Below are 13,524 nucleotides of genomic sequence, written 5' to 3'. Positions count from 1 at the left end.
CTCTGCCAGTTTCTGGTGGCCCCAGGTGCTCCTTGGCTTGTGGCTGAATCAGTCCAATCTCCGGCTGACTTCCCACTGTATCTCTTCTCTTCTAAGGGCATCAGCCATATTGGATTTTTGCCCGTCCCACCAGTATGCCCTTGTCATAACTTAATCATATCTGCAAAGATCCTGATTCCTTTTTTTTTTTCTTCTAGCTTTCCTTTCTTTTTCTTTTTCTTTTTTTGAGATGGACGTCTTGCTCTGTCGCCCAGGCTGGAGTGCAGTGGTGCGATCTCAGCTTGCTGCAATCTCCGCCTCCAGGGTTTAAGTGATTCTCCTGCCTCAGCCTCCCGAGTAGTTGGGACTACAAGCATGTGCCACCATGCCCAGCTAATTTTTTGTATTTTTAGTAGAGATGGGGTTTCACTGTGTTAGCCAGGATGGTCTCCATCTCCTGATTGCATGATCCACCCGCCTCAGCCTCCCAAAGTGCTGGTATTACAGGCGTGACCCACCGCGCCCAGCCCTTCTAGCTTTCTTCAGATCAGAGACCCTGATTCCAAATAAAATTACATTCATGGCACTAGGGTTAGGACATCAGCATATATATATATATTTTTTTTTTTTTTTTTTTTTTTTTTTTTTTTTTTTTTTTTTTTTTTTGAGACGGAGTCTCGCTCTGTCGCCCAGGCTGGAGTGCAGTGGCGCAATCTCGGCTCACTGCAAGCTCCGCCTCCCGGGTTCACGCCATTCTCCTGCCTCAGCCTCTCCGAGTAGCTGGGACTACAGGCGCCCGCCACCACGCCCGGCTACTTTTTTGTATTTTTTTTTTAGTAGAGACGGGGTTTCACTGTGTTAGCCAGGATGGCCTCGATCTCCTGACCTCGTGATCCGCCCGCCTCGGCCTCCCAAAGTGCTGGGATTACAAGCGCGAGCCACCGCGCCCGGCCAAATCAGCATATATTTTGAGAGGACAGAACAACTCAATCCGTAATGCAGGGTAAGGAGGTGGGTGTCACAGGTGAGTGACAATTATCTGGGCTGGTGGTGTGGGGGTAAGAGAATTTACCAAGACAGTTGTAGGTATAAGGAAAAAAAAAGCCGGGTGCAGTGGCTTATGCCTGTAATCCCAGTACTTTGGGAGGCCGAGGTGGGCGGATCACAAGGTCAGGAGATCGAGACCATCCTGGCTAACACGGTGAAACCCTGTCTCTACAAAAAAATACAAAAAAAAATTAGCCGGGCATGGTGGCGGGCATCTGTAGTCCCAGCTACGAGGGAGGCTGAGGCAGGAGAATGGCGTGAACCCAGGAGGCGGAGCTTGCAGTGAGCTGAGGTCGCGTCACTGCACTCCAGCCTGGGCGACAGAGCAAGACTCCGTCCCAACAACAACAACAACAAAAAGCAGATTTATGGGCTCACGCCTGTAATCCCAACTCTTTGGGAGGTGGACAGATCACTTGAGGTCAGGAGTTCAAGACCAGCCTGACTAACATAGTGAAACCCCATCTCTACAAAAAATATAAAAATTGGCCAGGCGCAGTGGCTCACGCCTGTAATCCCAGCACTTTGGGAGGCTGAGATGGGTAAATGACCTTCGGTCAGGAGCTTGAGACCAGCCTGGCCAACTTGGCAAAACCCTGCCTCTATTAAAAAATACAAAAATCAGCCAGGTGTGGTGGAGGGCACCTGTAATCCCAGCTACTCAGGAGGCTGAGGCAGGAGAATCACTTGAACCCAGGAGGCAGAGGTTGCAGTGAGTTGAGATCATGTCATTGCACTCCAGCCTGGGCAACAAGAGTGAAACTCCATCGAAAATAAATAAATAAATAAATAAAAATACGAAAATTAGCTGGGTGTGGTGGTGCACACCTGTAGTCTCAGCTATTGGGAGCTGGGAGGATCACTTGAGCCCAGGAGGCAGAGGTTGCAGTGAACCAAGACTGCACCACTGCACTCTAGCCTGGGCAACAGAGTGAGACTCCATAAAAAAAAAAAAGGCAGATTTATGAAATAAAGTAGGAAAATATATTGCAAGGTTGCAATGGGCAACACAGCCAGGGAGAAGCTGACTGCAAGGAAACAAAGGCTTGCTAGGGGTTGTATAGGATGGAGTTGGTTTTTTCGTTTGTTTTTTAGATAGAGTCTCGCTCTGTCACCCAGGCTGGAGTGCAGTGGCATGATCTCAGCTCACTGCAACCTCCGCCTCTCGGGTTCAAGCAATTCTCCTGCCTCAGCCTCCTGAGTAGCTGGGATTACAGGCACCCATCACCATGCCCAGCTAATTTTTGTATTTTTAGTAGAGACGGGGTTTCACCATGTTGGCCAGGCTGGTCTTGAACTACTGACCTCAAGTGATCCGTCTGCCTCTGCCTCCCAAAGTGCTGGGATTACAGGCGTGAGCCACTGCACCCGGCATATAGGATAGAGTTCATGCTGTGTGCCAAAGAGGGCTTTGTGCAGTACTGATAATGCCAGGGTTACAGTGAGCTCACTTGCAGGTATCTGGTGATACTTGGGCGCAGGAAGATTGAGTTATTTGTACAGGAGGGCTATGTCTTGGACAGTAAAGAAAGGCAGACCTGTAACTTAGCTGCTTTATCTTTTTGCTTTCCTGTGTTCTCAGCAGCCTGACTCTCCCTAATTAGGACTCTGCAAGTGGGCAAGGCAGCTGTCAGGCCCTAGTATGCCTTTGTGTGACTAGAAAAGGGCACCCCTCTCAGCCTGGGCCCAGAATTTGAAGAGCAGAGTGTGAGCTGGGCTCCAGTCCCCTCTCACCCATTCAGTGAGTGCCTTGTGCAGTGAACAACCTGCCCAGCTGCACATCAGGGTCCTCGGGATCAGGTGGGAAGGGAAGGATTCTTTGAGGAGGTGATATTTGAGCAGAGACATGCAGGAAAAGAGGGAGGAAGCCAGAGGAGATCTCTCAGGGAAGAGCATCCAAGGCAGAGGGAACTGCCAGTGCAAAGGCCCTGTGGCAAGAGCCTGCCTGGAGTGTCGAGGAACAGCGAAAAAGCCAATGCGGCTGCAGCCCATAAGTGATGGGGAGAGGTCTGGAGGTGAGGTCCGAGAGGGAACAAAGGGCACCTCATCGTGTGTGACCGTGTTCTCCATGGGGATGATTGCGCTATTACACTGAGTGAGACGGGAGCTTCAGGAGGGCCCTGAGCGGACTTAGGTTCACCAGCACCCTCTGGTGGCTGTTTGGGGGAATAGACGAGGGGCAAGCGCGGAAACCAAGTGCAGCAAGAAGGCGACTGCTGTGAGTCCAGGTGGGTGGTGGTGGCGACTGGACCGGGGTGATGCACCCTGTTTCTCTGCAGGCCCCTGGAAATGTTTTGTTTATTTTTTTGGTTGTTTTTAAGACACAGGGTCTTGGCCCAGCACAGTGGCTTGCTCCTGTAATCCCAGCACTTTGGGAGGCAGAGGCAGGTGGATCACCTAAGGTCAGAAGTTCGAGACTAGCCTGGCCAAAATGTCGAAATCCGATCTTTAAAAAAAAATTGCTGGGTGTGGTGGTGTGCGTCTGTGGTCCCAGCTACTGGGGAGGCTGAGATGAGAGGATTGCTTGAGCCCAGGAGATGGAGGTTGCAGTGAGCTGAGATTGCGCCACTGCTTGCATTTCAGCCTGGGCGATACAGCCAGACCTTGTCTTAAAGAGAGAGAGAGAGAGAGACAGAGACAGAGAGAGAGAGAGAGAGAAAGAGAGAGGGTCTCACTGGGTCACCCAGGCTGGAATGCAGTGGTGCAATCACAGCTCACTAACGCCTCGAACTCCTGGGCTCAAAGGATCCTCCTGCCACAGCCTCCTGAGTAGGTGCATACCACCTCGCCTGGCTAATTTTTATTGTTTTATTTTTATTTTTTGTAGAGACAGGGGTCTCACTGGCCTATAGCAGTCCTCCCGCATCAGCCTCCCAAAGCGGTGGGATTACAGGCGTGAGCCATGGCAATGGGCCCCTGGGGTTGTGCCTGGGTGGGAAGCTGATATCTGGGCTCTCAGAGGGATGGACCATCCCCTTTCCTAGCTCTAGAACTACTTCCTCCACGTGTGAAATAAAGCACTATAGGAAAACAGCTGTTTCTTTCAAAAAAATTATTGTTTTTTTTGAGATGGAGTCTCACTCTGTTGCCCAGGCTGGAGTGCAGTGGCGCAATCTTGGCTCACTGCAACCTCCACCTCCTGGGTTCAAGCCATTCTCCTGCCTCAGCCTCCCAAGTAGCTGGAATTATAGGCATGCGCCACCATGCCTGGCTAAATTTTTTGTATTTTTGGTAGAGACAGGGTTTCACCATATTGCCCAGGCTGGTCTTGAACTCCTGGGCTCAAGTGATCTACACTCCTTGGCCTCCCAAAGTGCTGGGATTACAAGTGTGAGCAACTGCGCCCGGCCTAAATGGCCGTTTCTTAACATCCTTGGATCACAAAACTCTCAGAGAGACTCTCCTGAAAGACTCCTCCTGATTACTTACAAGGCCTCGCCCACAATTTCCATGGGCTCTGGGACTCGGTTCTGGAAGGCTGACTGCCTGCAAGCAGAGTGGGAGAACAACGGTCACTAACCTTTACTAAACAGGGAACCACGTGGGTTAGCATATTTGGTCCTCACAGCAGCCCCAGAGTGGGAACTAATAGGCCCAGCTTGCAGGTGAGGAAACTGAGGCCTGAACGATGTAGTACACGGCAGACTGGGCTGTGACCCAACCTACCTCAATGCATTCATTAGAGAGAGCTGGCTGTGGGGCCAGTGAGCGATGAGTGTATACAGTCGCTGAAAATATCCACAACTGGGCTGGGAGTGGTGGCTCACGCTTGTAATCCTAGCACTTTGGGAGGCCAAAGCGGGTGAATTGCCTGAGGTCAGGAGTTCGAGACCAGCCTGGGCAACATGGTGAAACCCCGTCTCTACTAAAAAATACAAAAAATTAGCCAGGCTTGGTGGTGGGCACCTGTGGTCCCTGCTAGTGGGGAGACTGAGGCAGGAGAATCGCTTGAACCTGGGAGGCAGAGGTTGCAGGGAGCTGAGATCGCACCATTGCACTCCAACCTGGGAAAGAGAGGGAGACTCTGTTTCCAAAAAAAAAGAAAAAAGAAAAAAAAAATCCACAACTGCAAACCGATGAACGCATCAGTGATTCCTGTGGGTGCCGGGGACCCAGGTCCTGCTGATGACACGGCACTTTGCTGCTAACATTTGTGGCTGACAGAAACTCTGAATTTCAATGAAAACTCCAGATGTCTTTTTACCCCCGCATCTAAGTTCACAGATCCTCCGGATTTTTTTTTTTTTTTTCAGATGGAGTCTCGCTCTGTCACCCAGGCTGGAGTGCAGTGGCGCGATCTCGGCTCACTGCAAGCTCCGCCTTCTGGGCTCAAGTGATTCTCGTGCCTCAGCCTCCCAAGTAGCTGGGACTATAGGCGCCCGCCACCACGCCCAGCTAATTTTTTTGTATTGTTAGTAGAGATGGGGTTTCACCCTGTTAGCCAGGATGGTCTCGATCTCCTGACCTTGTGATCTGCCCGCCTCAGCCTCCCAAAGTGCGGGGATTACAGGTGTGAGCCACCGCGCCCGGCCGATCCTCCGGAATGTTTTGCAACAGGTTGAGAAGCCCTGGGGTAGAAGCAAAACAACACTCTCCCATCAGACAACTCTGGCTCAGCTCCAAGTTCTTCCACACCTTGGCAGACCAAACTCTACTTTTGTTTTTTTTTGTTTTGAGACAGGGTCTTCTTCTGTCACCCAGGCTGGAATGCAGTGGCACGATCACAGCTCACTGCAGTCTCAGCCTCCTAGGCTCCAGTAATCCTCCCACCTCAGCCTCCCGAGTAGCTGGGACCACAGGTGTGCACCACCACACTCGGCTAAGTTTTAGATTTTTTTATCTTTCAGAGATGGGGTCTCACTATGTTGCCCAGGCTGGTCTTGAACTCCTAGCCTCAAGCAATCCCCTGCCCCAGCCTCCCAAAGTGCTGGGATTACAGGCATGAGCCACTGCACCCAGCTCTGAGACTCTACTTCCTTGTACTTCAACTTTCCCATCTGAGACATAGGAATAATAATGAGAATAACAATAATAACAGGACTTGCCCTCCTGGGGGAAGGGAGATGATCTAGGTGATGCTTTTGGAACAGGGCCTGTCCCCTAGCAGTAACAACATTAACATAAGTTATCATTAAGCTCCAGACCTTTTATATATTATATATATATAATAGTAATATTATAGTAATATGTTATTGGCTGGGCCTGATGGTGCACGACTGTAATCCCAGCTACTCGGGAGGCTGAGGCACGAGAATCACTTGAGCCCGGGAGGCAGAGGTTTCAGTGAGCCGAGATCGCGCCACTGCACTCCAGCCTGGGTGACAGAGCAAGAGTCTACCTCCAAAAAACACAGGAAAAAAATAAATAATGTTATAATTATATTGTAATAATATGATATATAATATCTGTTTTATGGAGGTATAATTCAGAAGCCATGCAATTCACCCATTTAAAGCATACAATTCGGTTGGGCATGGTGGCTCATGCCTATAATCCCAGCACTTTGGGAAGCTGAGGTGGGTAAATCACTTGACGTCAGAAGTTCGAGACCAGCCAGGCCAACATGGTGAAACCCCATGTCTGCTAAAAATACAAAAATTAGGCCAGGTGCAGTGGCTCATGCCTATAATCCCAGCACTTTGGGAGGCCAAGGTGGGCGGATCACGAGGTCAGGAGATTGAGACCATCCTGGCTAACATGGTGAAACCCTGTCTCTACTAAAAATACAAAAAATTAGCTGGGCATGGTGGCGGGCGCCTGTAATCCCAGCTACTCGGGAGGCTGCGGCAGGAGAATGGCATAAACCCGGGAGGTGGAGCTTGCAGTGAGCTGAGATCGCACCACTGCACTCCAGCCTGTGCCACACAGTGAGGCTCTGACTCAAAAAAAAAAAATTAGCCGAGTGTGGTGGCATGCACCTGTAATCCCAGCTACTAGGGAGATTGAGGCATGAGAATAGTTTGAACCCGGGAGGCGGAGGTTGCAGTGAGCTGAGATCGTGCCACTCCACTCCAGCCTGGGTGACAGAGTGAGACTGTCTCAAAAACAAAAACAAAAAAAAAAACAAAAAAAAACCCCCAAAACTCCTGTTTCTTGGAGATATGATGAGGGTTCGATGAGCTAATACATGAGTGCAAAGAGCTCAGAGTGGTGCCTGCATGTAGGAATGGCTCAGTCAACATTAGGGATTGTTTCTACAGATGTTTACTGAGCCCCTGCAGGGAGTTGGGCATTGTGCAAAGCCCTCACGGGGCTCATGTTCTCAGGGCAAAGACAGTCCCTTGGGCAGAGAAATATGGAATATGAAGAGTGGTTGGAAGGGTTGTGGAGAAAAATAGGGCAGTGATAAGAGGTAGAGAGTGGGTTCTACCTTAGGCAGGGCGATCCTGGAGGACTTCTCTGAGGAGGTGACATTTGAGCAGGGACCTGAAGGAGGGGAGAGAGTCAGGCATTGAGATCCCCATGGGGAAAGTACTCCACGGAGAGGGGTCAGCAAATGCAAAGGCCATGAACTTGGAGGGTTGTGGGTGTGTCTGAGGAACGATGAGGAGGCCACGGTGGCTGGAGTCGCCTGAGGAAGGGGGACAGGGGAGATGTAGGTGGATCATGCTAGGCTTTGTGGGCCTTGGTGTGGACTTTGGCTTTTACTCTGAGAGAGAGGAGAGCCAGGGAGGTTGTCAGCCGAGAAGTTTCATGAACTCCCTTAAGTTTTAATATTAATATTATTTTTATCTATTTATTTGCGATGGAGTCTCACTCTGTCGCCCAGGCTGGAGTGCAGTGGCGTGATCTTGGCTCACTGCAACCTCTGCCTCCTGGGTTCCAGTGATTCTCCTGCCTCAGCCTCCCAAGTAGCTAGGACTACAGGCGCATGCCTGCACCCAGCTAATTTTTGTTTATTTATTTATTTTTGAGACGGAGTGTCCCTCTTTCCCCAGGCTGGAGTGCAGTGGCGTGATCTTGGCTCACTGCAAGCTCCACCTCCCCTGTGTTTAAGCGATTCTCCTGCCTCAGGCTCCCAAGTAACTGGGACTACAGGCGCCCGCCACCACGCTCAGCTAATTTTTTGTATTTTTAGTAGGGACGGAGTTTCACCGTGTTAGCCAGAATGGTCTCGATCTCCCGACCTCGTAATACGCCTGCCTCGGCCTCCCACGTATTTTTAGTAGAGATGGTTTTGCACCATGTTGACCAGGCTGGTCTTGAACTCCTGACCTCAAGTGATCCACCCGCCTCAGCCTCCCAAAATGCTGAGATTACAGGCGTGAGCCACCACGCCCGGTCCTATTATTTTTTTTTACAGGTGAGGTCTCGCTCTGTCACCCAGGCTGGAGTGCAGTGGCACAATCATAGCTCACTGCAGCCTCGACCTCCTGGGTTCAAGAGATTCTCCCACCTCAGCCTTCCAAGTTGCTGGGACTACAGGTGTGCACCCCTGTGCCTGGCTAAATGGTTTTATTATTTTTTATTTTTTTTAATAGACATGAGGTCTCGCTATGTTGCTTAGGCTGGTCTTGGACTCCTGGCCTCAAGCAGTCTTCCCACCTTGGCCTTCCAAAGTGTTAGGGTTACAGGCGTGAGCCAGGGCGCCCGACCTAAGTTATTGTTACTATTATTGCTGCTGTTGTTGTGATTCCCGTGTTAAGAAGAGAGACAGACTGGGGAGCAGCCTGACGCCGCAGGTGGAGGCGGAATTCGAACCCCAGGCTGGACGCTGGAGCTCTCGCCCGCCGTGCTAAGGCATCTTCCCCACTGCCCACAAGGGGGCGCCAGAGGCCGGGCGCCCGGTTTTGAGGGGGGCGCTTGTCCCGCCCCTCCCTCCTGTTCTCCCTCTCGTCCTCCCCGCTCCGGGCCCCACCCGGCTCAGACGGCTCCGGACGGGACCGCGAGCACAGGCCGCTCCGCGGGCACTTCGGATCCTCGCGGGACCCCACCCCCGCCCAGCCTGCCCAGCCCGCTGCAGCCGCCAGCGCGCCCCGTCGGTGAGTGCTCCCAGCACCGCAGCTGTCGCCTCCCGACCCCCGCCCGAGCCTGCCCTGGTTCCTCATGCCTGACCCCTGCTCCCCGCCACCCTGTCCCCAGTCTGTAATGGTCTCCCCAGGTGTCCCCCAGTCACCCCCAGTCTTCACCAGTCCCCCCAGTCTGTAACCATGTCCCCCACTCCCTCGGTCCTCCCACTCTTCCTCCAGTCTTTCGCAGCCTCTCCCACTCCCCCAATCTCCTCCATCCTCCCCCAACACCCCTCCCTATCCCCTGGCTAGAGGAGATACTCTCTGCAGGGTCTCGCTCCACGCCCTCATCCATATCGGCTAACTTGGTCCCTCCAGCCACTCAAGAGCCCCTCTCCTGCTTCACCAGCTCGATCGGCCACTGCTGATGGCATTCTCCCCAGCTCTCTCGCAGGGCCCTCCCTGCCTGGGACACCGCCCAGAGCCCTCTCCCTCTGCCCACATCCCAGATCCTGCCTCTCTTTTCCGTTCCTGCCACTCCTTTACGAACTCCTTTTCCTTTTATCTCCCCTATCCCCTTGCCACCCCTTTTAAAAGTCTCATGATTTTATGGATTTTAGCATATTTGATTTGCAGTTATTTTGATGCTCAAATTGCCCCATTTTTGGCCTCTGGGCGCCCCTTCAAGCTGGGTCCTCTGTCCGTGTAACATGCCCTATCGGCCTTTGAGCACTTCCTCACCATCTGACCCAGGCTCATTTGTTCTTCCCTGCCCCAGCCCTGGAATCCACCATTTCTCTAAGGAGTCCCAGGTTCTTTTAGTGGGGAATGGTATTTAGAGACTCCCATCTCACCAGAAGTTGATTCTTTGAAAAGATCAGTAAAATCATAAGCATCAACGGGGACCAATCGTTTTTGTTTTTCTTTTTTAAAAAAAGCAAAGACCCACACATATGGCTGATATTGGGAATGAAAGAGGGGACATCACTACAGATCCTACGGTGAATAAAAGGATAGTAAGGGAAGATAGAGAACACAGTCTGGGTGCTGGAGGTGCTCATTGCTCCTGGGTTGGTCATGGTTAACCTCCCTAACTCAGATCTTTAGACCTATAATAGGATTGCAAGCTCTGAGGTCAGGTTGCCTGCATATGAGCCCCAGCTTGAGCATTTTCTAGCCAAGTGATCTTGGGTAATTTATTGCTGTCTTCCTGAGCCTCCTTTGCCTCGTTAAACAAGCAGAGATGAGCCGGCATGGTGGCACACACCTATAATCCCAACACTTTGGAAGGCCAAGGTGGGTGGATTGCCTGAGCTCAGGAGTTCGAGACCACCCAGGGCAACATGGTGAAAGCCATCTCTACTAAAAATACAAAAAAAATTAACTGGGCATGGTGGCGCATGCCTCTGGTCCCAACTACTTGGGAGGCTGAGGCAGGAGAATCCCTTGAACGCCAGAGGTGAAGGTTGCAGTGAGCCGAGATTGTATCAATGCACTCCAGCTTGGGCTACAGAGTGAGACTCCATCTCCAAAAAAAAAAAAAAAAAAAAAAAAAAAAGAAAGAAAGAAAGAAAAAAAGAAAAGAAAAGAAAATAGACCTACTTTACAGGGTTATGAAGGTTAAGTGAGTTAGTACAGTACCTGGCATGCAGTGATCATAAATGTTGCATTATTTTTCTTGTTAACACCCAACAGCCCTCATGACCTGGGTGCACCCAGGCAACCTTCTCCGCTCCATTTCTCACCCCTCCTCTTTGTGCCCCCGTGTCTGGTCACCTACCCAGATGTTTCATGGCTCCCAACACACCAGGACCTTTCACACCCCCAGACCTTTGCACGCACCGTCCTCTCTGCCTAAATCCCCTTGTCTCGCCTGCTTTTCATGGAGCAGCTCAAAAGTCAACCCTGCCCTGAGTCTTACTGGTGCTGTGGTCTGTTTCTCATGCCCTCCTCTGGATGTCTAGCATGTGTCTGGGTCCTCACTGGGACCTCTGGGTGGATAGGGGATGACCTCTGGCTCATTTCTGGATCCATAGTGCCTGAAGCAAGGAGTGCGTGATTTCGGTGAAAATGTGTCAAATGATGGAAGGGAGAAGGAAGGAAGAAATGAATGAAGCGATTAAGGAATCCGTTTCTTCCAGGCAGCTTCTGCATCCTCCGCCTTGTCCATCTCTTGGTCTTCCACTACTACCATCAATCCCCCTTCTTCAACCATGTCACCATTAATCTTTCTCCTCCTTCAGCTGGTTCGCTATGATCTCCCTATACTTTTTTTTTTCTTTTGAGATGGAGTCTTGCTCTGTCGAGTGCAGTGGTGGGATCTCAGCTCACTGCAACCTCTGCCTCCCAGGTTCAAGTGATTCTCCTGTCTTAGCCTCCCAAATAGCTGGGACTACAGGTGGCCACCACCATGCTTGGCTAATTTTTTGTATGTTTAGTAGAGACAGGGTTCCACCATACTGGTCAGGCTGGTCTCAAACTCCTGACCTCAGGTGGTCCACCTGCCCCAGCCTCCCGAAGTGCCGGGATTACAGGCATGAGCCACTGTGCCCGGCCTTTTTTTTTTTTTTTTGAGATGGGGTCTTGCTCTGTAGCCCAGGCTGGAGTGCAGCATCATGATCTCATGATCATAGCTCACTGCAGCCTTCAGCCTTGAACTCCTGAGCGCAAGCAATCCTCCTGCCTCAGCCTCCCAAAGCGCTAGGACTACAGGCATGCACCACCATGCCCAGCTAATTATTTTTTTTTTGTAGGAATGGGGGTCTCACTATTTTACCCTGGCTGGTCTTCAACTACTGACCTCAAGCAATCCTCCTACCTCAGCCTCCCAAAATACTAGGATTGCAGGTGTGAGCCATCGCGCCTGGCCCAATTCCATTCTTCCTCCTGCCACCCGCCATCCATGCTCTGTGACCACATATTTGTGACCACAAATATCTGTGCTCCTCCTCCTCCTCCACCCATCCTGTCACCCACACAGTCTACACTCAGACCCCTTTCTTCCTCCTTGGCCGGGCCGCCCGTGCTCATGCCCTCTCCCCCTCCCACAGGCAGCTCTCCATCTGTACGTCTCTCCGTGAACCCAGTGAGCGGTGTGCAGCCACCATGTTCAGCTGGCTGAAGCGGGGCGGGGCACGGGGCCAGCAGCCCGAGGCCATCCGCACGGTGACCTCGGCCCTCAAGGAGCTGTACCGCACGAAGCTGCTGCCGCTGGAGGAGCACTACCGCTTTGGAGCTTTCCACTCGCCGGCCCTGGAGGACGCAGACTTCGACGGCAAGCCCATGGTGCTGGTGGCCGGCCAGTACAGCACGGGCAAGACCAGCTTCATCCAGTACCTGCTGGAGCAGGAGGTGCCCGGCTCCCGCGTGGGGCCTGAGCCCACCACCGACTGCTTTGTGGCTGTCATGCATGGGGACACTGAGGGCACCGTGCCTGGCAACGCCCTCGTCGTGGACCCAGAGAAGCCCTTCCGCAAACTCAACCCCTTCGGAAACACCTTCCTCAACAGGTGTGCCAGCCGCGAGCCCAGGGTGCATCTTTCTTTTTCTTTTCGTTAAGATGGAGTTTCCGCTCTTTTCGCCCAGGCTGGAGTGCAGTGGTGTGATCTCGGCTCACGGCAACCTCCACCTCCTGGGTTCAAGCGGTTCTCCTGCCTCAGCCACCTGAGTAGCTGGGAATACAGACACCCACCACCACGCCCAGCGAGTTTTTGTATTATTAGGTACAGACAGGGTTTCACCATGTTGGCCAGGCTGGTCTCGAACTCCTGGCCTCAAGTGATCCACCTGCCTCAGCCTCCCAAAGTGTTGGGATTACACGCGTGAGCCACCGCGCCCGGCCCTGGGGGTGTATCTTTCTGTCCCGGGCGTGCATCTTGCTATCCCCCTTTTCTGTCCCCTCCCTGACTGTATTTCCCTCCTTCTCAGCCCCAGTTCCGTTCTCTCTACCCAGTTCTTCTCATGCCTGTCTCTGCTCTGTTATCCAAGGGAGCACCTAGGCTAGTGAAGTCAGCATGCCTGGTTCAAATTCCGGCCAGCTGGGTGACCTCAGGCAAATGACTTGACCTCACTGCCCTTCTTGTAGCCTCATCTGCAAAATGTGGATCAATCACCTTGGGCCAGGCCCGGTGGCTCACGTCTGTAATCCCAGCGCTTTGGGAGGCCGAGGCAGGTGGATCACTTGAGGCCAGGAGTTGGAGACCAGCCTGGCCAACATGGTGAAACCCCGTCTCTACCAAAAATACAAAAAATTAGCCGGGCGTGGTGGTTCACGCCTATAATCCCAGCTACTCGGGAGGCTGAGGCAGAAAAATTGCTTAAACCTGGGAGGCGGAGGTTGCAGTGAGCCGAGACCGTGCCACTGCATTCCAGCCTGGGCAACAGAGCAAGACTCTGTCTAAAAAAAAAAAAAGGGATCAGGATCACCATGGCCTCTATGCCATGGTTGCTGCGAGGACTTGGAATAGCACCTGGCAGCCGGGTGCGGTGGCTCATGCCTGTAATCCCAGCACTTTGGGAGGCTGAGGTGGGCAGATCACTTGAGGCCAGA

At 52.2% G+C, this 13,524-nt stretch overlaps 1 protein-coding gene across 1 annotated transcript in view; it reads left to right on the top strand.

Annotated features, from left to right (window-relative positions):
- Positions 1-8,895: 8,895 nt before the first annotated feature.
- EHD2 (EH domain containing 2) overlaps positions 8,896-13,524 on the top strand; it is a 29,119-nt gene continuing 24,490 nt past the window's right edge. Inside the window, exons 1-2 of the mRNA XM_055240164.2 lie at positions 8,896-9,008; positions 12,026-12,484. Coding sequence (XP_055096139.1) covers positions 12,081-12,484 — 404 coding nt within the window. The 5' untranslated portion in view covers positions 8,896-9,008; positions 12,026-12,080. The remainder of the gene's footprint in view (positions 9,009-12,025; positions 12,485-13,524) is intronic.

The sequence above is a fragment of the Symphalangus syndactylus genome, chromosome 13, assembly GCF_028878055.3.
Source record: "Symphalangus syndactylus isolate Jambi chromosome 13, NHGRI_mSymSyn1-v2.1_pri, whole genome shotgun sequence".
Taxonomy (NCBI): domain Eukaryota; kingdom Metazoa; phylum Chordata; class Mammalia; order Primates; family Hylobatidae; genus Symphalangus; species Symphalangus syndactylus.
Note: the sequence above shows the minus strand (reverse complement) of the source record. Positions and strands in the feature narration are given on the sequence as shown.